The sequence below is a fragment of the Oryx dammah genome, unplaced genomic scaffold, assembly GCF_014754425.2.
Source record: "Oryx dammah isolate SB20612 unplaced genomic scaffold, SCBI_Odam_1.1 HiC_scaffold_6, whole genome shotgun sequence".
Lineage (NCBI taxonomy): Eukaryota > Metazoa > Chordata > Mammalia > Artiodactyla > Bovidae > Oryx > Oryx dammah.
The window spans coordinates 6,245,825-6,271,447 of record NW_024070190.1 but is presented as its reverse complement, the minus strand read 5'-3'; the positions used below and the strand labels follow the sequence as shown (position 1 = coordinate 6,271,447).

The 25,623-nt window shown below is 40.6% G+C and overlaps 1 protein-coding gene across 1 annotated transcript in view; it reads left to right on the top strand.

The window, feature by feature from the left end:
• The window catches only part of LOC120865112 (ectodysplasin-A receptor-associated adapter protein-like), a 151,511-nt gene extending 144,499 nt beyond the window's left edge, over window positions 1-7,012 (top strand). Inside the window, exon 8 of the mRNA XM_040242122.1 lies at window positions 6,170-7,012. Within this exon, the coding sequence (XP_040098056.1) occupies window positions 6,170-6,552 (383 nt within the window). The 3' untranslated portion in view covers window positions 6,553-7,012. The remainder of the gene's footprint in view (window positions 1-6,169) is intronic.
• The last annotated feature ends 18,611 nt before the right edge of the window (window positions 7,013-25,623 follow it).

The following is a 25,623-nucleotide window of genomic DNA, read 5'->3' as shown; positions in this document are numbered from 1 at the left end:
GTACATTACATTTATTGCGTACTTCATTTCTGTTATTATTCCATCAGCTCCACCTCAGATCATCAGGCATAAGATCCCAGAATTTGGGACTCCTGATATAAAAGGGCACAGTGCAGGGCCGGTTATATATTAAGCATTTAATAAATGACAGTTACTGTGATGATAAAAATCACTGAGAAATTTGGCCCTTCTTCCACTGATAAATTCTTCCTTAGTTCAAGCCAGGACTCAGACTAAACTTACAGAACGCAAGTCCTTCCAGGGTTTTGGCCTCTAAGAAGTTATTATGAATTAATGGTGCAATCCGTTCTTGTTTTTCATCCGTGGAAAATATGCAAGTCAAGTGTCAAGACATGACAAGCAAGGAACCTACTTGTTAGAGAATCTAAGTGAATGTTTATACACAACTGACTTCTCTCTCCTCAATAACACTCTCCTTTCCTTCCCCCAAATCCAGACTCAATCTGTCTTTTGTATTTTTCTGTTAACAGCCAACAGACACCAGTAAATTCTCTTTCCTTTGCTAGTAATTGTCTCTTCACATCCTAAAATGCATCACACAGTTATAAGAAACCTACCTTGTCTCCGGAGGAGAAAAAATAATTCTCATTCATTCATTTAGTAAACAGTTTTTGAGTTTCTCCTGTACGGATATCCTGAGCTTGCCACTGAGTAGCATCCAATAATAATCCCATTTTCCACCCCATTTCTTAGGAAAACTTCTTTGGTTCTAAATGTTTCTCTTCCCATGATTTTTCTTAGCCCAAAGCATCAGCCATTCTTTCCTTGCATGCACACGAATACATGATAGGTGTTTACAGGAGAGCAGGACAAAATGTATTTCATAGGGGAAAAAAAAGTTTGTCTGCTTAAATCCTCAGAGAACTAATTATAGTTTATGATTCAAAAGGCAACTTTAAATTCATGACTGTTGGCAGTTTGTGTAGATTCCAGTTGGGAAAATGGCTTAACGTGTGTCATTGAAAATAAAAAAGGAAACAATAGATTTTTGACACATCATGTTTTTAAAACAAACTGATAAATGGATGGTGGTGGTGGTCAGAGAAACAGAAGCTTCTCATACACTAGAAGGCTTAGAGGAGCTTCACAGAAACCTTTACGATTTTCATTCTTCTTGACACTAAAGGAGAAAGCATTGCTAAAACCCTGAGTCTTATGGAGGTAATACAGAGCAGACCTTCAGAAAGCAATACATTTCATTCTGGACTTAGAGATATAAATTGTTTATTTTTGTGTGACATTTAAAAAATATATTTTAAGTATCCAAATAAACATAGTAACTATAGAAAATTAGGACCATCCATTGTTAATGTTTTTATGCATACTTCTAGATTTTCCTATGCCCATGAATGTGTGTATAATATATGCTTTATGTGGATAAAAATGACTGTATTATTTTGTTTTTACAAAAACTGAATTATACATACCCTTTGGTAAATTGCTTGTTTTTCTACTTGACAGATTATTATTTTGAGTCTACTTTTTCCCCGTAAACCCACCTTTATTTTTTTAATTAATTTATTTTTAATTGAAGGATAATTGCTTTACAGTATTAATGTTGGTTTCTGCCCTACATCAACATGAATCAGCCATAGGTGTACATATGTCTCCTCCCTCTTGAACCTTTGTCCCACTTCCCACCCCACCCCACCTCTCTAGGTTGTTACAGAGCCCCGATTTGAGTTCCCTGGATTTTGACTCTACTTTTAAATAAGGGCAAAGAAAATTGCACAGTTTCCCCCTCGTACTGCAAAAGCCACCTTCAACGTTAGAAAGCTCTTTATAAATAAATTTCTGTCCCGTCATGGAGCTGAAGTCTTACTTCCAGATACACCACACTATTATTAATGGAATAACTCTCACTGTGTTACACAGAAATGTAATTCAACATTTTAGAACTCTAAGATGTGTACACATTGCAGAAGGATATGGATCCTTTCTCAGGGCCCTGAAGGTGCAACAACAAAGATCATGTGGAATATCTCACTGCAGGGCAAAGTCAGGAGATGCAGACACAGTGATGAGACTCTGGTGAGACGGCACTGCAGGCAGAGCTGGAGGATTTAATGAAGGGGTGTTTCTGAGGTGGGTTTCACAGGATAGATAAGTTCAGTGGCTGAGGGCAATTTCAATGAGAGGAATTCAGTGAGAAGGAGAGAGAAAGAAGAGAGATAACTGATCAGAGAGAAAACCTCAGAAAAGTCATGGAGGAAATCTTTATTTTTCACCTGTGTAATTGACAAAGATCTTTTTTAAAGTGTTACTAACAAAGGTCAGCTGAGATATGCACCATCACTATTCTCTGTTTGGAGTGTAAATTGGTACACTTATTTCTGGAAAGCAGTTTAGGATATATGCACTGATAGCCTTAAAATGGTCATACTTTTCAGCCTAATGGTCCCATTACTGGAGAGATAATTAAAGAGGTGGCCAAAAATTTAGATGTAAGGGTCTGCATCAAATTGTTACTCATAGTCATGCAACTATGGGGAAACCCTAGTTTTCAAGCCTAGTGTTCAAGTTTACACAAAATTCATAACTGAATATAATTTTTAAGTGTTCTACACTGAGCTTATATGTTTTTCCTTTTCATTTTATTAAACTTTGAAACAAAGAAAATACAGGTTGTCTATCCAGGAAGTGAGTAGTCCCACTTCTCTGGAGCCCAGATTATATTCAAGGAAGTCACGGGAAATAAGATGGGAAGAGAAGTATGGAGAGCTTCCAGGGGAGATTGGGACCCTGGTAACTGGTTGGATAGAGAAAAAAAGTCTGTAAGGATGCTGAAGAATTGCAGGTGTCATTAGGGGACTTGAGGTGCTTTGGGTGCACAGTAGGAGAAATGTAAGTACTGTATTGGGCCCTTTGAGTTGGAGATGTCATCTGAACATCAAGAGACACTTTCTAGTAGTCAGTTCTGGAGCCCAGGTGAGCTGGCAGGGTTGGCCATTCATTTATTCACTCAATCCACATCGGTTAAGTGTTTGCTGTGTGTCAAGGGCTGTATTAGATCCTACAGATGCCAAAAGAAAGGGTCTTCTGTTCTAGTGGGAGATCTTTGTAGAGGTTGGGAGCGGAGAAGAACAAAGGGACCCGTGCAGAAGAGGAAAGCTTTGGGCTAAGAGCAGGACTAGAGCACCTCCTTGTACCTCCCAGGGGCTTGGCAGTGTCACAGGCTGGGATCGCAGTGTGTCTGGCAGACAAGAAAAGGGCTGTGGCCGGGACAGGGTAGGTGTGCTTGGGGATAAGGGGCTTGAGTTCTGGGAAGAGAGTCTTCAGGGCAATAGACAATGTTCAAAGGGGCACAAGAGTCTTGGGCTCGGTTCCAGAGGCAGGCAGGCCCCAGGGGAGTGATGTGATGGGGGCATTGGCAGCAGCAGGGGGTCCAGGTGATCCTCCAGGGCAGGTGGGGGTCTGCTTCTCTGGATTTATCCGCCCCATCGGAGCTGGACTCTGGGCTGCAGGTGGGGCCTGGCGAACTGGGTCTGGTCTCTACAGGGTTGGCAGGAATGGGGCTGGTCAGGTGCTGCTCAAAGCCAAAGAAAGTGAAGATTAATAGCATGGTGAGGCATTGTAGGCAACAGGTTTTGATTTCTTCTTTTAGAAGTTTAATAGTAAACTGGGACTTGCCCAGCAGTCCGGTGGTTAAGACTCTGAGCTTTTACTGCAGGTTGTGTGGGTTCCATGCTGGTTGGGGAGCTAAGATCCCACATGCCATGTGGTGTAGCCCCCAAAATAATGACAAATATTTTTAAAACAGTAAGGAAATGAAGAGTAATAGAAAGTCCTTCAGTGAATTATAAACCAGAGAGTGGCAGTTTGAGGTTCTTATTTTTTATGATAGAGGAGCTATATACCTATCTGTGGATAAAGGAAAGAGAATCAGTAGAGATGGGTGTCTGGAGGTGAGGGGAAAGAAAGGAGGTATTTGATGAAACAAATCATGGGGAAGGTAGGAAGCGGTGGCCTCAAAGGGGTAAGTGAAGCTTGGCAAAGAGGAGGGTTGCTGCGATAATATGTTGGCTCAGTGCTGAACAATATGTTTGTTAATGTAATATATGGGTTTCATTATCGTAGAAATATAAACACCACTAGAGAAAGTTTGGAAAATAGAAGCATAACCCCAGGTGGTGCAGTGGTAAAGACTCTGCCTGCCAACGCAAGAGACACAAGTTCGATCCCTGGATCAGGAAGATCCCCTGGAGGAGGGCATGGTAACGCACTCCAGTGTTCTTGCCTGGAGAATCCCATGGACAGAGGAGCCTGGTGGGCTACAGTCCATGGGGTCGCAAAGAGTCGGACACGACTGGGCACACAGCTCACACCTGAGCGCACCCCGACATACACACTGAGAGAGTTTGGAAAATAAAAACGTAATCCTACATTAACCACAGAAGCCATGATTACTTTTGTACATTTCCTTCCATGGTAATATTAACAGACTTTTCCCATGGTTTTAATCAGAGTACATAAATGCCTTACATCTTGCATTTTTCACTTAACATCACAGCACACACATTTTCTAGGTTGCTATATAGTCTTCATAATTTCTTAAATAATATTCCTTCAGATAGTAACAATAATTTATTTCACTAGTCCCCTAACTTTGATTTTAAGTTTTTTAAAAATGTATAATAAGAATACGACTATAATAAAAAATGTTCAAGTACATACGTATTTTAGGTGATCTCCTTTGGCTGGATTCTCAGAAGTTATATTAGTAAGTCAGAGTATGAGCATAATTTTCATGGTTTTTGTTATCTTTTACTTTGTATTTGCCTCAAAATTTCTAGTTCTCAATTTTATAATAACCAGAGTAACTCCTTTTTTTTTTTTTCCTTTTCTCCAAATTTTTTACTTTCCTAAATTGGGAAGTCCACACAGTTCAGTGTAGAAAAAGGCATCATAACCTCCCAGAATTTTCCAAGCCAGTGATCTTTAGTGTCGCCTTTGGTGGTTAAATATCCCCAGTGAGAGGAGCTAGGAAATTCAGTGCAGTTGCAGAGTTTTAATTCACTTGGGTTGCTGTGCAGACCCCGCTTACACCTGTACTCTGAGTTGTCTCTTGCCTACTAACCTCTTCCCTCTAACCTATTTACTGCTTACCTCCTAGCTTCATCCTCTGCTCACATGGCAGATCCTGCAGGGAGGCCAGAGATGATGCATGGGAAGGTGGCCCTTCCTCTGTGCTGGGGCTGCTTTTCTTGGTGAAAGCAAGTGTTAATTGCTCAGTCATGTCCAACCCTTTGCGACCCCATAGACTGTAGCCTGCCAGGCTCCTCTGTCCGTGGAATTCTCCAGGCAAGAATACTAGAGTGGGTAGCCATTCCCTTCTCCAGGGGATCTTCCCAACCCAGGGATCAAACCTGGGTCTCCGAGATTACAGGCAAATTTTTTATTATCTGAGCCACCAGGGGTGCCCCCTTCTTGGGGAGGCTGAGCTCAAAGTCACCCACTCGCCCAGCCCACTGCACACACCTCAGGGTATTGGCTCCACTTCAAAGGCAGCTCTATGTGTTAAATAAATAAATAAATAAAAAACTATGATAAGGTGGCCATAAATCTGAAAAGTCTGGCATTATCAGTTATCACTCATTTTCAAATATGCATTTGGAGTGGATATTCCAGTTTTGGGTTGTGCGTGTATTTTTTTTTTTTAATAAAGACCTTTTGAAGAATTGTCTAATACTTTACACTCTGACATGCTGTGCTTGACCTTAAAAAGCTGACAAGGCTGACTTGTAATTTGGAAGGGGCAAGAGGGTTGAGGAGCAGGTGAGAATGGGCTGGTTTCTCGTGGGATGGCTGAGTCCAACCCCCCTGGACTGGCTATCTGCCCACGGAGAGAGCTCTGCTCTTTGGAGCCCTTATCTGGCCGGCAGGCTCACAAACGCACAGCCTGGGGGACAGACAGTCTCAGAAAGGAACACTGGCTTTATGAAGCCTTGCCACCGCTTCCAGGAGAGCAGCTCTTCTTGACTGCAAAGAACAAGGCATTATTGCTGAAAGGTAGAAGTGAGTATCCTGAAATAGATGCTGTGCTCACCCTGATGCTATGAGCAATTCAGTAGGAAAATAAAGGACCGAAGAGATAAGCGTGTGTCCGGGGCCTCTTGCTGACACACGCACCTTGTGCTTTACCCTGCAGATGTGAGCAAGGATGTGTCCTGCACGGAGACCTGTTCCTGTCCCTCCTGTTCGCTCCGAGTCCCCACCATCAGCGACTTGCTCAATGACCAGGACTTACTAGATGTGATCAGGATAAAGCTGGATCCCTGCCACCCAACAGTCAAAAACTGGAGGAATTTTGCAAGCAAGTGGGGCATGCCCTACGACGAGCTGTGCTTCCTGGAGCAGCGACCGCAGAGCCCCACCCTGGAGTTCTTGCTCCGGAACAGTCAGAGGACGGTGGGCCAGCTGATGGAGCTCTGCCGGCTGTACCACCGGGCCGACGTGGAGAAGGTGCTGCGCAGGTGGGTGGACGAGGAGTGGCCCAAGCGGAGGCATGGAGAGCACCCCAGGAGCTTCTAGACCTCGGCTCCTTCTCATTGGCCTCTTGGACATTGAAACAAGCGCAGGTTAAGGAGCAATGTGAATCTGTTCTTTTTTTTTCTCTTTTCCCACATTGTGCTGCATGCAGGATCTTAGTTCCCTAACCAGGGATCGAACCCATGGCACCTGCACTGGGAGCGTGGAGTCTTAACCACTGGACCGCTGGGAAAGTCCTGACTCTGTTCTTTTCCAGGTTTAGGAGAAGGGCCCGGAACCATGGACACTGGTTTTCCCCAGAGCTGGCAGTTTTGTGGAAGGGTTGGGTATGTTTTTGGTGGTGGAATTTCCTTTAGTTTTGCACATCTGTTTTAATTTAATATTTGAATCTGGAATTGGGGAAAATGTGTTGTAAGCTCCTACGGGGACCAGGGCCAAATCTATAATTGGAATGGATTCATGCCATGATGAAAATAAAAGTTCCCCTCCTTTAAATACTGAAGACTGAGATTGGAACTAAGGTGGTTGATGGCCCGCAAAGTCATCACCCGCCGGATGAGTAATGACACTCCCACAGCTTAGAAGAAAACCACAGAGAGCAGTCACCCTTGACTCTGTTACTCTTTTTGTTACAAAGTGCGTAAGTGAACTTACAGGTTACTGGCATTATGTATTGATACACTCTAGGACACAGGTGCCGTCTTTCTCATTCAAACACTTGCATAATCTGGGTGCTGACAAAGAGGTCTTTGCTCGAATATTTTTGAAAGAAATGTTTATTAAAACAATTGGTTATTGGGAAGACAAAGTCAGGAATTAGCAAGGTAATAAGGACCACCACGGGAAAGGTATTGACAAAGAGTTGGCCCTTCCAGTATCCTTGACTTTTCAAAAGTTAATTTAATATTTATTTCTATGTCTTTTCTATCAGGTCAAGTGTTTTGCCCCAGAGAGAAAGCTCAGTTGAGAAATAAATAAAAATCTGGGGAGGGAGGAGGGGTTCAGGATAGAAGGGACACATGTATGCCTGTGGCCAGTTCATATTGATGTATGGCAAAATCCATCACAATGTTGTACAGTTCAGATATTGTACATCACAATTCAGCCCATGGGTGAAACCCCCTCTAAAACCTACTATCTCAGCTTAAGACAGAGCCTCAGTATTACCCAGCACATTAGCCAAGAAAGAGAAATCTTTAATGATGATATTGGAAGGGGAGCTGTGCTTTAAAATCCAAATTTTAGAGGATTTAAAACCAAATGAAAGATTAGATCCAAAGAAAATCCAGAATTCTTGTTTGATGGTTTACAGTGGAAGGTGTGGAGGATGGGAGGGAAGCCTTGGTTTACTTGACAGTTTCATAAAAGTGCTATTTGGTTTTGGCTATAGGCTTAGAAAATTAAGGTTCTTCATCCAGTTTGGGAGGATTCTGTATAAATCCCTGACTAAAAGAAGCAAAAGTGATGACTAACATTGATAGGAGTACAAGAAAGATTAGGATTAACTCAAAGTTATTTTCTAAACCACTGACATTTTTTCCCCACTGTTTACAGCAGTTACAGAGGTTGCTGGTATGTAGTCATCAAATGTTATCTCTAAACTTGCAAAATTACTGTAGAGACCTACCGATCACTTCCGATTTAGTCAGTGTTAGTCACACCTAGCTCGTCAGATTTAGCAGATAAATGCCAAGTTTATCAAAAGATGTACTTAAAGCAGCAGTCAGAAATAAACGGTAAGTTTTAAAAACTGGGTTCTTTCGCAACTTGATGTCCAGTGGGGTGGCTGGTACATGTTGATTGTCTGCTGTGTTCTTGCCACCGTCCAGAACATTTGATTTTGTACCATGTTCGGGATCCCAGGTGGGGCAATGGTGAAGAATCTGCCCGCCAGTGCAGGAGACGCAAGAACTCGGGTTCTATCCCTCGGTCGGGAAGCTCCCCTGGAGTAGGAAATGGCAGCCCTCTCCAGGATTCTTGCCTGGAGAATCCCATGGACAGAGGAGCCTGGCGGGCTGCAGTGCATAGCATCACAAAGAGTCGGACACGACTGAGCATGCCCAAGCACGTGCATGTGGTGTTTTCGTTAGGCTGCGTGTGACGTGCTCTCATATGTTAGCCCAAAATGTACTATGGGAAAGTGCAGATGAACCTTTCACATTTATTATGGACATTTAGGGAAATGGAACCAAAAGGGTGTGCTTATTTAGTGTTTTGTGGTTCCAGACCCTCAAGTCAGAGGGTCATCTCTCCTTGGATCCTGACACCCCCTGGTGATGGAAGGAGGGGGTCCCAGCATGACAAATGTCCTGTGGGATGTGTTTCCAATTTCCAAACTGCAGATTTCAATCTCAAAGCTGACTTTTTTTTTCTTTTTTTTTTTTTAAATTTATTTAAAGCTGTTTTAAAGCTGACTTTTTTTTCAAGTTTTTTTTTTTTAATGTGGACCATTTTTAAAACATTTTGAATTTAAAATTTGTTTTTACTGAATTTGTTATGATATCGTTCTATGTTTTGGTTTCTTGGCCAAGAAGTGTGTGGGATCTTAGTTCCCTGATCAGGTATTGAACCCATACTCCCTGCATCGGAAGGTGAAGTCTCAACCACTGGACCACCAGGGAATTCCCACAAACTTAGAACTTACCCTCATAGACACCCGAACGTGGTACGGTTCATAAATGTCAGCTGAAATTACCTTTGAGTTGGATCAGAAATGTTGACACAAGAGTGCAGATGGTTCGGCTATGGGCAGAGCTAAGAACGCTCCTTTATCTTTATGTTCAGGAATTACAGAGACACCCTGAGACCACAGAGCACCACCCACTCATCTCTCCATTGGGCAGCATTAGTTCCAAAGCCCTGATGGCTAATAGTTTCCATCACTGGCTATAAAAGCTTAAGTTTCTATTATAATTGCATAGCAGAAATGCCAGGATAGAAGGGATTTTTTTTTTTATTAAATAGGAGTTGATATAAGTATGTTGTTTTAATTTCACTCTATCATTATTTGCACATATCGACATCTACATTCATTGGCATTTACCTTAGGAAAAGTTGTAATTATTAACAGTATGATATTAGAAGAGAGAGATTTAACCAAAAATTATTTTTAATTAAAGTTGATTCAGATTATAGACTTTGACCAAATGGAGGATGACTTTCATCTGTGTTACATATAGAAATATCAAAAGTAAATCTCAACTGAAACAGAACTATAACACAATTCTGTAATAATCCCAAATAATTTTCTTTAAAGTTTACTTTTCGTAGATAAATACTGTATTAGCCTGACTATGCTGATACTTTACAAAGGTCAAAGCGGAAAGGAAGGGAATTACTTTATGACTGATTGATCAAATAATTGTTAAAATGTATTCATTAATACTTAAAAGCTTTGTTTTGTAGGAATCCATATTGAATTGACCACACTATGAACGAATCTGCTTTTGATGAGGTCCTTTTGCTATTGGAAGGATGAATTCTTTTTAGCTAAGTTCCAAGGTACACTCTTTTAAACAAAACTCTCACCTGCAATGTTATGGTGTAATGTGTTGCGGTTCTATGTAATATGCATTTTATCTGGTTGCAATAGAAAATTACTACTTGCATGGGAATGGAAAGCAAAGTAGACACCACACACACCCAGGACATATGCACACAGAGGAAGACTCACGTGGAAGGAAGAAATGGCAGCCCACTCCAGTATGCTTGCCTGGAAAATCCCATGGGCCACGGAGCCTGGTAGGCTACCGTCCATGGGGTCGCAAGGAGTTGGACACAACTGAGTGACAAATAAAGCAGAGTTATTTAAATTATTAAATAATTTAACTTAAGTTAAATTTAAATAACTTAATTTAACCTTAAAATTATAAGATTTTAAATAGTTAGGTCTTAAATTGTTTGCCTGGATTGCCCATCAGTATTCAAGATAACTTGTATGAACAAGTCTTCCGTTTTTGACATTAAATAATAAATATTCGATAATATAGAGGGACTTCCCAGGCGATCCAGTGGTCAGACTCTGTGCTTCCACTGCAGGGGACCCAGGTTCAATTCCTGGTTGGGAAACTAAGATCCCACAAGCTACATGGCCATAAAATAACAATGTAGAAAATGCATGGTGATAGGCAAAGATGCTGCCCCTCTGTCATCCTGTAGGGTAATTTTTATGTGGTGCTGCCCTCTGCTGGAGAATGAAATTTATTTGCATCCTTTCAGGCTTGGTTAAGACCAGCCTGTGTGTGTGTCAGTCGCTAAGCCGTGACCCCACCAGGCTCTGGCTCCTCTGTCCGTGGGATTCTCCAGGCAAGAATACTAGAGTGAGTAACCATTCCCTTCTCCAGGGGTCTTCCTGACCCAGGGATCAAACCCCTGTCTCTTGCGTCTCCTGCGCTGGCAGGCAGATTCTTTGCTGTCTGAGCTACCTGGAACCACTAAGCCCTAAGACCAGCCTAGAACCAACCTTTATTGATTATTGGTTGTATGTTAGAACCCTTAGAAGTAGCCCACTAAAAAACAGGAAGAGTGCAATTATTTTACAGATTGACAAATATTAATGGAATGAGGCTGGCATAATTGAGATGAGGGTTCCTGTCCCCTGAAGGTATCCCCATCATGACAACATCCATCACTCAGATGAAATGTGGAACAGTCAACCCTAGTTACAGTTCCTCACGCTGGGAATTCTCCCTAAACACTCAGTAGGACTTTTCCTCTGTGATTTAAGGTTAGCTGTCTGTGGTCTCTTTTGCTTTCAGTTTAATGATGCTTCGTCTTGAACATCACGAGAATAGTGGCTTCTGTGTAAAAAGGCAAAGGGATTGATCTCCCTCGGTTACAGCAGACTTCAAGGAAGAGTGCTAGCTTCCTCTGTGATACATAAAAGAAACACGATATTTTAAATACAGTCCTAATAACTAAGATCTAGCAAATTTCTTTCTCTCTTTCAGATGAGTGAATATATTTCATTTAGTTTTGAGGCAAGACTATCCTTATATTAAAAACATTTTTCCACTTCTGTTCTCCCTGTTCTAGAATCTTCCTCTCCTCTGGGTTCATGTTTCTGCTCTCTGTATTGCTTGTTTTAGGGCCAGTTCCTCAGTCTTTGAATCAGATTTCTTCTATATGCCTGTGGTCTTCTTAATCCCGGTGACCTGCTAACATTGACTTCCTCTTTTTTGCTTATACATAAGAGGATTGTCTTTCATATTTAATGACACTTTGGACCTAAGAACATTGAAACTATTTTCTACCCTTGTAACCAAAACATCTGCAACTGTGTGTAGCGGAAGGGACTGAAAAACAATCTCCCTCCTGATTCTGTGATTTCCTGCCTGAGAGTTCCAGCTCCACCTTCTGAAATGTGTGCACTTGTGTATAAATGGACAAGGGCAAATCTTGCTTCCCATTTGTTTGGAGAGTTGTGACCATGATGCTGAACCAAGTGCTGGGCAAGTGGGCGCCGTACCTGGGGGTCCTCTCACTTAGAGGAAGACCCAGAGCAGAGGAGGGGAGGCTGTTCTCTTTGTCCCCATGGCCATCTTAGCCAAGGACACCCCTGAAATCAACTCTGCAGTTGAAGAGATCAAAGCAGTCAACAGTGCAACTTGAAATGAAATTATCAACCCTTTTTGAAATGTAGATTTAGTTTCTCATGGTCCCTGAGCTGAGCTGAGCTCTTATGCTTGATGTGACCTCCAATGACCATTTTCCTTTGAGACGTACCCTCGAAAGCTCCATGGAAGACTTCTTCAGCAATGCTTTTATATGACTGAATTTTTGTGATCCTTTATATGTCTTCATGCTGTACTTTTGAAGATGCCTTCATTTTGATGTCCTGCATGGTTTTATATGTTCCTTTATAAATAGAGATTATTTTAAACTATCATAACAGGTGCTATAAAATTAAGTGGATATCCACCGTAACTCTGATTGGTGTTTTTATGTAGATTCTAACACAATCGTTGATTCCTTTGTTCTCTTGGTCAGTCATCAGTCAGAAACCTAGTGACTTTCTACAATACATCCCAGGGATGCAAAGGTAAGCAAGACCTTCCTACCCTCCAGGAGCTTTAGATAAGGGAGAGTCATTGTACCCGACGAGAGACATTCCTGGAGAGGGTGCCCCACACACCCAGGAACTGGCAGAACAAAGTGAGAATCACTGAAGTAGGAGGAAACTCAGGTGAATAAGTAGTCTGATGAAGTGTTTCGGATGTTGTAATACCTGCACGTGAAGAATGTTTTCACAGTCACTTTCTGCCTCTCCTAACTTTCTCTGCCCCAGGCTGGTCTACTGAGCTGCCAGACACCCCAACTACCAGCTTGACATCTCCATGCAGCCGCTTCCCAGGTACCTCAAATCCAACCCGTCCTGGAGAGAACCCATGGCTCCCCCATCCACACTTCCTCTTCACCAGAGTTCCCTACCTGACCATCTACCTTGCTGGTACATCATGCTCAAGACCTGCCCCCAAATGTCTCTTAAATCTCTTCCCTTTACTCCACCCTCACGACCGTCCTAAGCCAGGCAGCCACCCTTTCTCATCCTGCAGCAGCCTCCCAAGTGGTCTCCAACCACTGGACAAATCCTGCCAGCCCATTAACTCCTTCAATGGGCTCCCACTGAAGACAAAATCCCAAATTGGCAGCATGCCCTCCAAGGCCCCGTGACTTGCCTGTGTGGCTTGTCACCGTGTCCACTCTCCCGCAGCGCCTGAAGCGTTAGCCACACTAGACTGAGGTCCTTAGCTCGCCACACTGCAGCTGCACTGAGACCTGGTCCTGCCACCCTTCCCTAGCTCAGCCTCTTCAGGCCCCAGGTCTTGCCTCTAACACCGCTCTTACCAGGAAAGCACCCCTGCCTCCCAGACTTGGTTGTCTTCCTGTTATATTTACCCCATAGTACTCATCACCATAATAACCTGATTACTGGTGTCAAGCCCGCTTGGCTGCAAACCACAGAGGATGGGGCCTTGTTTGTGGTTCACTGTTATCATTAGCACTAACTGGCCTGGAGTGATTCGAAATATGCTGAAGAAATGAAATGGAACTAAGAAAGTAATACTTTAAATAAAGTGAAAGCTTTAAAAAAAATTTTTAACAGTATCATGGTTCTTGAGGAGGAAAAATGTTATAAATAGAAAATACCAAATGAAGGGTTTTACATACCAAACCATGAATGCCTCTGGGACACAGGATGCTTTTATTTTAATGAGGTTCATCCTCTTCATTTTCTGGCTTCAAAGATCAAAGCAAAAATCTTCTGGAATTAGATCTTTCACAGAGTTGTGAACCTACTACAAAGCCCCTGAATTGTGGGCTTTAAAGTGCTTTTTCACATGGTGAATTTTATGTTATATGAATTGTATCCCAATAGGAAAAAAAAAAAACCAAACATAAAAAATAAAGCTGTCCCCACAGGGAAGAGTGAAGAAAAACAGCAGCTCCAAGCAACTGAGGGGAGCCAGGCGAAGGTGGAGGGGAAAGTGAGGAGGAGGCTGGACTTGATGCCAGTGAAGATTGCTCTGTGAGTCCAACCAAGCAGGGTGCCTTCCGTCTCCCTGACAGCCAGGATGCTGAAAGTGCTCTGGACCCCTTCTGTCCTCAGCAGAGCTGAAGATCCTGCTTCTCAGAGGGGCTGTGGAGCTTAGGACCCTGCTCCAAATAACACCATCTATCCCACCTCTTTACCTGCAGGCCCCTCAGCCTCTCTCCCAGGAAGACACAGGCCAAAACACCAAGACAGCCAAGAGATCAGGGCAGTAGCAGTTGGATTTGTCCAAGGTACAGAAAATCATCAGGTTTGCTGTGGACTCAATACAGTAGCAGCATGGGAGAACTGACCGGAAAAGGGAAACAAAGAGAAATAAATGGCAAGAATTGGGTCTTCCTCCATGTGTATGTCTCTGAAAAAAAGCCAGATCAAAAAAGGGTTATTCTTCTGGAGTGACAGATTTGGAAGAGCTGCTTACATTTCTTTTAGATGATTTCTGTTTCTAGTTTTAAATAGAAACTAATAGGGGAAATCACATTCAGTCAGTCAGCGAACATTTACTGAGCACTTGCTACGGTCAAGCCCTCAACTGAGTTCCGAGAACACAGTGATAGACCCCAACCCTCAAGGAACCAACAAATCCAGGAATACAGACAGACAAGAAAACAGGCATCTGTTGCGTTAGGAAGCCAAAGTTTATCTTTGATAGCTAGAATTTAGAATTCAGTCAGCATTTTTATGGGGGAACAAATGGTAAGTTCTACCAGGACAGCTTAATAAAGGAACTAATTACAAGAGTGAAAGGAAACCAAGGAGGAACTAACAGATGGAGGCATCTTTAGGTCTAAAGGAGCAAGTCAAGGGAGAGGTCAGCGGGAACACAGATGGTAGCTCATGTTTTTAGCACTGATTATTTGATTATAACACAGTTTATCACTCACCTTACTGATGGATATCTTGGTTGCTTCCAAGTCTTGGCAGTTATAGTTACATTATATTACTATGTAAACATCTATGTGCAGTTTTTTGTGTAGACATAAAGTTTTGTGCTTATTTGAGCAAATACCAGGGAGTGCAATTGCTAGAACACATGGTAAAAGTATTTTGGTGTTAAGGTCTTTGATCCATTTTTAAGTTGGGTGGCTTTGTTGCTTTTGTTAGGCTTTAAGAGTTCTTGATATAGTCTGTATAAGTCCTTTAATAGAGGTGTTCTCTGCCACCATGTTGTCCCAATCTGGGGCTTCTCCTCTCATTCTCTTGATTGTCTTTTGCTAGCAGAAGTCTTTGATTGTACCGAAGTTCAGATTGTCAGTTAATTATTTCATGAACCCTGTCTTTGGTGTTGTATCTAAAAAGTCATCACTGTACCCAAGGTCATCTAGGTTTTCTCCTGTATTACCTTCTAGGAGTTTTATAGTTTTCCATTTAACAGTTAGGTGTAAGATCCATTTGGAGCTGATTTTTGTGAAGGATGTAAGGTCTGTATCTAGATTCATTTTTTTTTGAATGCAGATGTCTATTTGTTTCGGAACCATATGCTGAAAAGGATATCTTTACTCCATTTTATTCCCTTTGCTCCTTTGTCAAAGACCAATTGCTTCTATTTATGTGGCTTTGCATCTGGGCTCTCGGTTCTGTTGATCTGTTTGTTTATTCTTTCGAGAATACTATGGAATTCTTGATTGCTGAACCTCTATAGTAAGTCTTGAAGCTAGGGAGTGTCAGTCCTTCTGTTTTGTTCTTTCAATGTTGTGTTGGCCATTCTAGGTCTTTTACCTCTCCGTATAAACTTTATAATTAGTTTGTTGATATCCATCAAATACTTGGATTATATTTGATTTGGATTACATTGAGTCTGTCAATCAATTAGGGAAGAACTGACATCCTGATAATATTAAATGTGCCACTTCTAGGAATCAATCCCAAAGAGATAGTGTGGCTGTATACAGAGACACATACCCAAAGTTATCACTGAAGCATTACTTATGATAGATGAGAAACAACCAGGTATCCACAGGTTAAGTAAACTATGGAATGTTGACACAATGGAGTAATATGCAGCTATAGAAATGAAATGAGTATCTCTGTGTACTACTGTGGAGTGATCTTCAAGCTATATGTGAAGTAAAAAGAGGAAAGTACAAAACTATTCATGGTGTGCTACTTTTTGTCTAAGATGAGAATATGAATAGGTAGAGGTAGCCATCCACAAATGTTACCTGTAGAAAGAGGAACTACGATGGAGAGCACAGGGGGAAAAGTTAGAATTCCTTGAATGTATCTCGTTTGTAGATTTGGCTTTGAATTCATGTAAATACTTCACAAAATTATAAACCAGAATTAAACCAAAGTTAAATAAATACAAAGCAAGCCCCAAGAATTGAAAGCACAATGAAACTAATGAGTGTAAATGGTATATTAAGGTGGTGGGTTACTCACAGAGATACAGTATTTCAATGACCTTTTTTTAAAAAATGTGTTTAACACATAAAATTAGCATTGTAACCACTCTAAGTGTACAGTTCAGTAGTGTTAAGTACATTCACACTGTTGCACAACCGATCTCCAGAACTTCTTCATCTTTCAAAATTGAAACTCCCTACCCATTAACAACTTGCCGTTTCCTCTTCCCCCAGCCAGTGGCAACTACCATTTTACCGCCTATGAACTTGATTCCTTTAGGTGCCTCATTTAAACAGAATCATACAGTGTTTGTCTTCCTGTGACTGGGTTACTTCACTTCGCATAATGTCCTCAAGGTTCATCTACGTTGTAGCATGTGACCAAGTTTCCTTCCTTTTTTAAGGCTGAGTAATACTGTATCACATGAATATATGACATTCGGTTTATCATTCATCTGTCAGTGGACTTTGGGTTGCTTCCACCTCTGCACTATTGCAAATCATGCTGCTATGAACATGGGTATGCACATATCTCTTTAAGAGCCTGTTCTTAGTTCTTCTGGATATATACCCAGAAGTGGGGTTGCTGGATCATATGGTAATTCTGTTTTTAATTTTTTGAGGAACTTCCATACTGGTTTCCATAGGGGCTGCACAACTTGGTACTCCCAACAGTGCAAAAGGATATGATTTTCCATATCCTTGCCAACACATTATTTTATTATAGCCATCCTAATGAGTGTGAGGTGGTATCTCACTGTGGTTTGGATTTGCATTTATCTAACTGCTAATGATGTTGAGCACCTTTTCTTATGTTTGTTGGTCATTTGTATATTATCTTTGGAGAAATGTCTTTTAAAGGCCTATGCACATTTTTGAACTGGATTATTTGTCTTTTTGCTGTTGTAGGAGTTCTTTATATATTCTGGATATTAACCCCTTGTCAGATGTAATTTACAAATACTTTCTGCCATCCCACAGGTTGCCTTTACATTCTGTAGGTTGCGTCCTTTATACACAGAATCTTTAGGTTTGACGTCCTATTTGTGTATTTTTAAATTATCTGTGCTTTTGGTGTTATATTTAAGAAATCATTGCTAAAATCCAATGTCATGAAGTTTTCTTCAAGGAATTGTATGGTTTCAGGGTTTGTGTTTAGTTCTTTAATCCATTTTGAGTTAATTTTTATATAGAGTATAAGATAAGCATCCAAATTCGTTCTTTGGCATGTGGATATGCAATTTTCCCAGTATCATTTGTTGAAGGGACTGTTGTTCCCCCATTGAGTGGTCTTGGCACCCTTGTTAAAGACCATTTGACCACACACATGAAGGTTCATTTCAAGGTTCTCTATTCTGTTACGTTGGTCTAGGTGTCTGTCTTTATGCCAGTACTACACTATTTTGCCTACTAACTTACTTTCTGAAATCAGGAAGTGTGAGACCTTCAACTTTTTGTTCTTCAAGACTGTTTTGGTTTTGCAGGGTCCCTTGAGATTCCATATAAATTTTGGATTTTTTTTGTTTGTTTCTGCAAAAACATTGTTGGGATTTTGATAGTGCTTGCAGTGAACTTATAGATCACTTTGGGTAGTATTATCAAATTACTTTAAAACACAGAAATGTAATTATTAATATATGTTTGTGTGTGTGTGTATATATCTGTATCTTATGAGATATAGCCTAAGGATAGAAGAAGACTGCAAATAAACATTGGTTTGGTTCTGTAATCATATGGTTATGATAATATTTATTCTTTTACCCTGAAACTATTATATAAGATAAAGCAAATAAGTAATTATACTAATTTTGTTTGAAAATTTTTTATAAGAAAAGTGAGGTATAAATATAAGAAAAGCTCACTGAAAACACTGTAATACTAAAGTGAAAGAAATCAGTATAAACTCAGATATTAAAAAAATAAAACTCTTCTAGCTCTGTTTACTAGGAAGTCTAGAAACCAACCCAGATGCCATGAGTACCCCTCATCAAAACTGTAGTCTCTACATGCCATTTCCCACTTCAAGTTTCCTTGGAGAAACTGCTAAATCTAAGTTTGGCAGGAAATGAAAATGGTAGCTTGGGACGTCTTGTCATACCAGAAAGCAAGGAAGCTAAGATCACTATGTTGAGTCAAAAGAAGTCAGAAGCCAACTCCATGGGTTGGTTAAAGATGGGATAACTTAAGTATCAGGAAAAATAGAAACATATCAAATATATTAATATTCATAATGATATTTTAGAAAACTAACTCATTGGTTACCTTTTGTGGAGGCTAGGAAACCAACTTAGTAAGAAAACTAAGTAAAGGGAAGGAATCAAGCAAATGACCTGCCTTTCTGGCATAAACTTCAGCTTGGGGTTACCAAATAGGAAACAATATTTCCTTTTAGAAGAAATCCAGCTTATAAATGCAGGAGGAAAGTTATCACTAATATATCACTTCTCAGTTTTGCATGAAATAATGGATCCAGGCAGTGGTGGGGAGAAAAATAACTGATGGGAACTTTGTACTAGATCAATGGATCAGGCTGAGAACATCTCAAACCACTGACCAGTCTTGATATCATACAGAGAAAAACCACCAGTGTCGCACAGGTGAAGTATCATTAGCCAATGAGGTTTCCCTGCTGCTGCTAAGTCACTTCAGTCATGTCCAACTCTGTGCAACCCCATAGACGGCAGCCTATAAGGCTCCGCCGTCCCTGGGATTCTCCAGGCAAAGACACTGGAGTGGGTTGCCATTTCCTTCTCCAATGCATGAAAGTGAAGTCCCTCAGTCATGTCTGACTCAGTGGCCCCATGGACTGCAGCCTACCAGGCTCCTCTGTCCATGGGGTTTTCCAGGCAAGAGTACTTGAGTGGGTTGCCATTGCCTTCTCTGGAGGTTTTCCTGAGGTGTGGTTATTGCTAATAGGAAAGCAACCAGAGGACTTCCCCAGTGGTTCAGTGGCTGAGACTCCGTGTTCCCAGTGCAGGGGCCTGGGTTCAATCCCTGGTCAGGGAACTAGATCCTGAAAAGCCACAACTAAGAGTTAGCATGCCACAGCTAAAGAGCCTGCATGCAGCAACTAAGATCAGAGATCCTGCATGTCACAGCTAAGACCTGGTGCAGTCAAATAAATAAATAAATATTTTAAAAGAAAAGAACAACCAGACTTGAAGCTTCTTCTGCTGACTTGTAATTGGAAATAAATTCCACTATGAAGTCATCTGGGCAAGAAACTGAACCTGATCTTATTAACATTAAAGTCTAACGACAAGTTTTGAAGTTTTTTCAGATTAATGGAGTCTGAGATTTGCTTCAAAGTGATCTGGGGGTGGGGGGAGAGTGGATTAGGAGCAGAAACAAGATAGGACTTGCTGATAAGATATGTCCATGCTGGACCTAGACTGTGACTGGATGTGAATTCATCCCACTCTCTCTTATGTGTATGTTTTGAAATTTTAAAAATAATTTTTTTTTAAATTTTGTAAGTATTTGGACTCAATAACATTTTTCTATTTGGAAAAACCACCTGGATTTCTTACTTGCTCCAACCTGTCACAAAAATTCTTCCCCTGAGCTTTTGCTTGTCACTTTATTTTACAATGAGCTGTGTAAATACAAGCTAGAAGGAGATTAGCTGTGTGCAGGAGGGGTTGGTTAAATATGGAGAGAGGGAGACTGAGGGAGGCCTTTTAACGATTTTATGTATTGCAGCAACTATGTAGGAACAAAGATCACGATGAAGATTAAGTTACTATCACTCTTTTGCACTTAAAAAAATCATATATGTGATTATTGAATGTCTAACTCCCACTAGATTTAAGGAAAGATTGGGCTTTCCTTGTGGCTCATCTGGTAAAGAATCTGCCTGCAGCGTGGGAGACCTGGGTTCGATCCCTGGGTTGGGAAGATCCCCTGGAGAAGGAAAAGGCTACCCACTCCAGTATTCTGGCCTGAAGAATGCCATGGACAGTATAGTCCATGGAGTTGCAAAGAGTTGGACACGACTGAGTGTCTTTCACTTCATTTCATCTTCCCAGGTTGCACAGTGGTAAAGAACCCATCTGCCAATGTAGGAGACACCCTGGAGAAGGAAATGCAACCCGCTTCAGTATTCTTGCTTGGAAAATTCCATGGACAGAGGAGGCTGGCAAGCTACAGTCCATGGGGTCAAAGACTGAGGGACTGAGGACACACGTGCACACACACACACACAAACATATATATATATATATATATATATATATATATATATATTTAGCCATACTGTGCAACGTGTAGGATCTTATTTCCCCAACTTGGGATCGAACCTTGCCCCTGGCATTGGAAATGCAGAGTCTTAGCCACCGGGCCACTGGACCTCCAGGGAAGTCCCTGGGAAAGCTATATTTTTTACCCACTGTATCTCTAGTGTGTAACATTCTGTTCAATTTATATACATGTGTGTGTATATGTAAACTCTTAAAGGGTTCTATTTTGTTTTGACTTTTAAATAATTTCAGATATATTCTTATATCAAATAACAGTACAACATGTTCTAGTTAACATACCATAGCCTGCCAAGGCATTCAACAAAAGTATTTTGAAAGTGGGACAGCATCTCATTCTTGGAGCCACTGGGATAAATTAATCCACACTCCTCTGAAGAGCTCTCCTGTCTCCAAGATTCTTTTATTTTATGACAAAGCCATGGTTCTAGAAGCTTGTTTCTCAGACCTGAAAAGACTAGATTTGGGACATGATCCTGTAGAACATAAGAGGTAAGCCTAATCAGCCAACACAGGGGGTCTCGGGGGTGAGAAAAGATTTGAGTTCTATGCGTGGTACCAGTACTGAGGTGTGGGAGACATTAGTTCAAAGCTAGATGATTCAAAGGGGACATGAGTCCATGTAGAATGGGGGGTAGGGGGGTGGGGAGAGTCAGAAGAAGTAGATGACACCAACCATAAAAATTTCCCGGGGAAGGAGACATACGTATAAGAAATATGAGTGCTATGATTGTGTGAAGAATGCATTCCTAAAGACTGCATAATTTAAAGCCTGCAAAATTCAAGACTAATTTTCTCCCAAGAATAAATGGAAAGCAGTGTATGTGTTCTCAGAGTTCATCAATCTATACGCATTGTGGCAACTGCTTTTATTTATCATTATTTATCTGCTTTATTTTGCATTATTTATCTGCATTATTTTAACTGCTTTTATTTATCATTATTATTGCTAAATGTTCTAGAGTTCTGGCTCCTAAATTCATGGTGGGAAAAAAAAAAGTAATTACTTAGATTTCTTTATAATGTTTTACCACATGTAACTTGTATTCCATAATTATTGATATGGGAGCATATTTTCCTAGAAGTGGTACCACCATTTAATGAATGTTTGGAGGGCCAACATTTCAAAAAATTATTATAATAACAAAAACAGTGCAGCAGCACAATAATAAGCAAAATCACTACCAGAAATGTTTCCTGGCTTGAAACAATATAGTTCACATCATTGACAAAATATGGCAGGTGTTTGTTTAGTCAATTAATCCTGTGAACAGTATAGATAGTTTAAATTCGTAAGTCTAAAATCATGTGATTTTTAATTTTTTTTTTAATTGGGGCAACATATATTACTTCACATTTTAATTCTTTAATGATAGTTGATTTACAATGTTAACATTAGTTTCAGGTTTATATCAAAGTGCTTCAGTGCCATATTTTGTTGTTCAGTCACTAGGTCGTGTCTAACTCTGCGATACCGTGGACTGTAGCATGCCAGGCTTCCTTGTCCTCCACGGTCTCCCAGAGTTTGCTCAAATTCATGTCCATTGAGTCAGTGATGCTATCTAACGATCTCATCCTCTGCTGCCTGCTTCTCCTTTTGCCTTTGATCTTTCCCAGCATCAGGGTCTTTTCTAATGAGTCAGCTCTTTGCATCAGGTGGCTAAAGTATTGGAGCTTCAGCTTCAGCATCGGTCCTTCCAATGAATATTCAGGGTTGATTTTCTTTAGGATTGAATGGTTTTATCTCCTTGCAGTCCAAGGGGCTCTCAAGAGTCTTCTTCAGCACCACAATTTAAAGGCATCAATTCTTTGGCACTCAGCCATAGATATATACTCACATATGTATAGGATATATATATATATAGGATTGGGTTGGCCAAAAAGTTCATTTGGGTTTTTCTGTAACATCTCATAGAAAAACCTGAAAAACATTCCGGTCAACCCAATATATATTCTTTTTCACATACTTTTCCATTATCAGGATATTGAATATAGTTCCCTGTGCTATACAGTAGGTCCTTGGTCCTTGTTTATTTTATATATAGTAGTGTGTGTGTATTTAGTATTTTTATATCACACTGTTTTTAAATTTGTATTTTATGAATGTGGCTTCTTGAGTAAGGAAAGAGAACAATAAAGATAGATTAAAAAAAAATTGATCCAACCAGAAATGATCCCTTCATCTTAGGAAGTCCAAGGCAATTGTCTACAAACAGTTTGTAAGATTTAGTCTTGTGAACATTTTAGAGAGTTATAAGCAATATTTTAAAATGAAAAATGAGAGTGCTTCATTCAAGAGTACAGTTTTGTGAAATTTTTGTTTCCATGATTTTAAATAGGTATGTAACAAGTCACAAAGTAAATGTATTTCTTATTGGGGCTTACTTGATAAAAGGTACCACTGTAGTATCTTCTGCTTAAAAAACAAAAAAAGAAAAGAAAAATATTCCCTTTACCTCACTGCTTCCTTAGCTTTAGCACTTTTTGTTCCTCTTCACAGCAAAACTTCTTAAGATATTTATAGTCATTGTTTCCACCACCTCACATGCCTCAATCCACTTCAGAGTCAGTCACCAATGACCTCTATGTTGCTAAATGCACTGGTCACTTCTGTGTTCCTTGACCTCTTAACAGCACAACTGGTTGTTCAACTCTCTTAAACCACTTACTTCCTTTGGCGGCTATGACACGGTTGCAGCAGGTCTCCGTGGCCGCCCTTCTCAAGTCTCTATAATTGTTTATTCTTCTTTTTTTCTCCCGGGGGCTCTGTCCAGGTCAACTTCTCCGTCTATCTACCCTCCCATGTGACCTCATCAAAGTCCATGACTTCATCGCATATCATTTCTCCCCCATTTACTCTGCTTGGCCGTGCTGGTGGTCTCTGTGCCTGAAAGGCTTCGATGTGTTCTCAAGAGCCCAAAGACTGCATCATCTGTCCCTTCAGTCAGCAGTGCTCTGCCCCAAGATCATGTGACTGCCTCCCATCTTTTTTACTTTTTTTAAAAATTTTTACTGGAGTATAGTTGCTTTTTAAAAAAAAAAAATTGAAATATAGTTGATTTACAATGTTGTGTTTCAGGTATACAGCAAAGTGATATATATAATATATATATATTTTATATATATATATATATATATGTGCTAAGTCGCTTCAGTTGTGTCCGACTCTTTTCAATCCTATGTAGCCCGTCTCTGTCCATGGGATTCTCCAGGCAAGAATACTGGAGTAGTTGCCATTCCCTTCTCCAGGGGATCTTCCTGACCCAGGGATTGAACCTGCATCTTCTTTGTCTCCTGCCTTGCAAGTGAATTCTTTACCACTGAGTCACCAGGGAAGCCTATATATAAATATCTATAAAAACAGCTCATGCAGCTCAATATTAAAGAAAAACCCAATAAGAAATTGGCAGACGACCTAAACAGACATTTCTCTAAAGAAGATACACAGATGGCTGACAGGCACATGGAAAGATGCTCAGCGTACCTAATTATTAGAGAAATGCAAATCAAAACTATAATATGCTATCATCTCTCACTGGTCAGAATGGCCATCATCAAAAAGTCTACAAATAAGTAGTGCTGGAGAGGGTGTGTGTATATATATGTGTGTGTGTGTGTGTGTACTTTTACAGATTATTTTCCATCATAGGTTACTGAATATAATTTCCTGTGCTATACAATAGAAACTTTATCCATTTTATACACATTGCTGTGTATCTGTTAACCTGAAACTCCTGATTTATCCCTCCTCTCCTTTTCCTTTTTGGTAACCAAAACTTTGTTTTCTGTGTCTGAGTCTATTTCTGTTTTGTAAATCAGTCCATTTGTATATATGCCCAGGGGTGGGATTGGTGGGTCATGACAAGTCTATTTTTAGTTTTTAAAGGACTCTCCATTCTGTTTTCCACAGTGGCTGCACCACCTTACATTCCCACCAACAGTGTACGAGGGTTCCCTTTTATCCACACCGTCTCCAGCACTTATTATTTGTGGACTTTTTGATGATGGCCATTCTGACCAGTGAGAGATAATAGCATATTATATTTTGATTTGATTTGCATTTATTTTGCTTTGATGGCATTTATTTTGATTTTATTTGCATTTCTCTAATAATTAGGAACACTGAGCATCTTTCCATGTGCCTGTCAGCTATCTGTATATCTTCTTTAGAGAAATGTCTATTTGGGTCTTCTGCCAATTTACTATTGGGCTGTTTTTTTCAGTACTGAGCTGCATGAGCTGTTAATATATCTTGGACATTAAGCCCTTGTCAGCCACATGCTTGCAAATATTTTCTCCCAGTCCATAAATTGTCATTTCGTTTTGTTTGGCTGTCTCCTTTCTTTACCAGTAGCTTCAATCTCACCTTTTTGGAGAGACCTTCCCAGGCATGCAGCTAAAGTAGTCACCCAAGTGCCCTCAATTACATCATCTTCATCTTCTCCAAAATGCATCACTCCCTGTGTCCCCCACTGGACTGCAGTGCCAGTGAAACAAGAACAGTCAAGGTAAAGACTGGTGGCTCAGGGGTCAGACTACATGCTCCCAATGCAGGGGGCATGGGGTTTGATCCCTGGTTGGGAAACTAATGTCCTCATGCTGTACAATGAGGTCTAAAAGCAAAAAAAAAAAAAAAAAAAATTCCTACTAGCCATGAACAAGAGCAGTCAAAACTGCTCCCGTCCTCATGGAGCTTGTAGCCTGGTGGATGAAGTAAAACAAAAAAATAAATAATACAGCATATCAGATAGAATATGGTAAATGCTAGAGAGTAATAAAGCAAGTAATAGAGCGAAGTGTTCCGGGAGGGTGTCTACAATTGTAAATCCAGTGGTCAGGAAGGGCCGCACTGGGAATTGACACTGAGCAGACGTTGAAGGAGGTAAAGGCGACGTCACAAGGAGAGGTTTGGATCTGGGAGTGTGACAAGCACACAGGTGCGGTGAGAACACCACAAAGG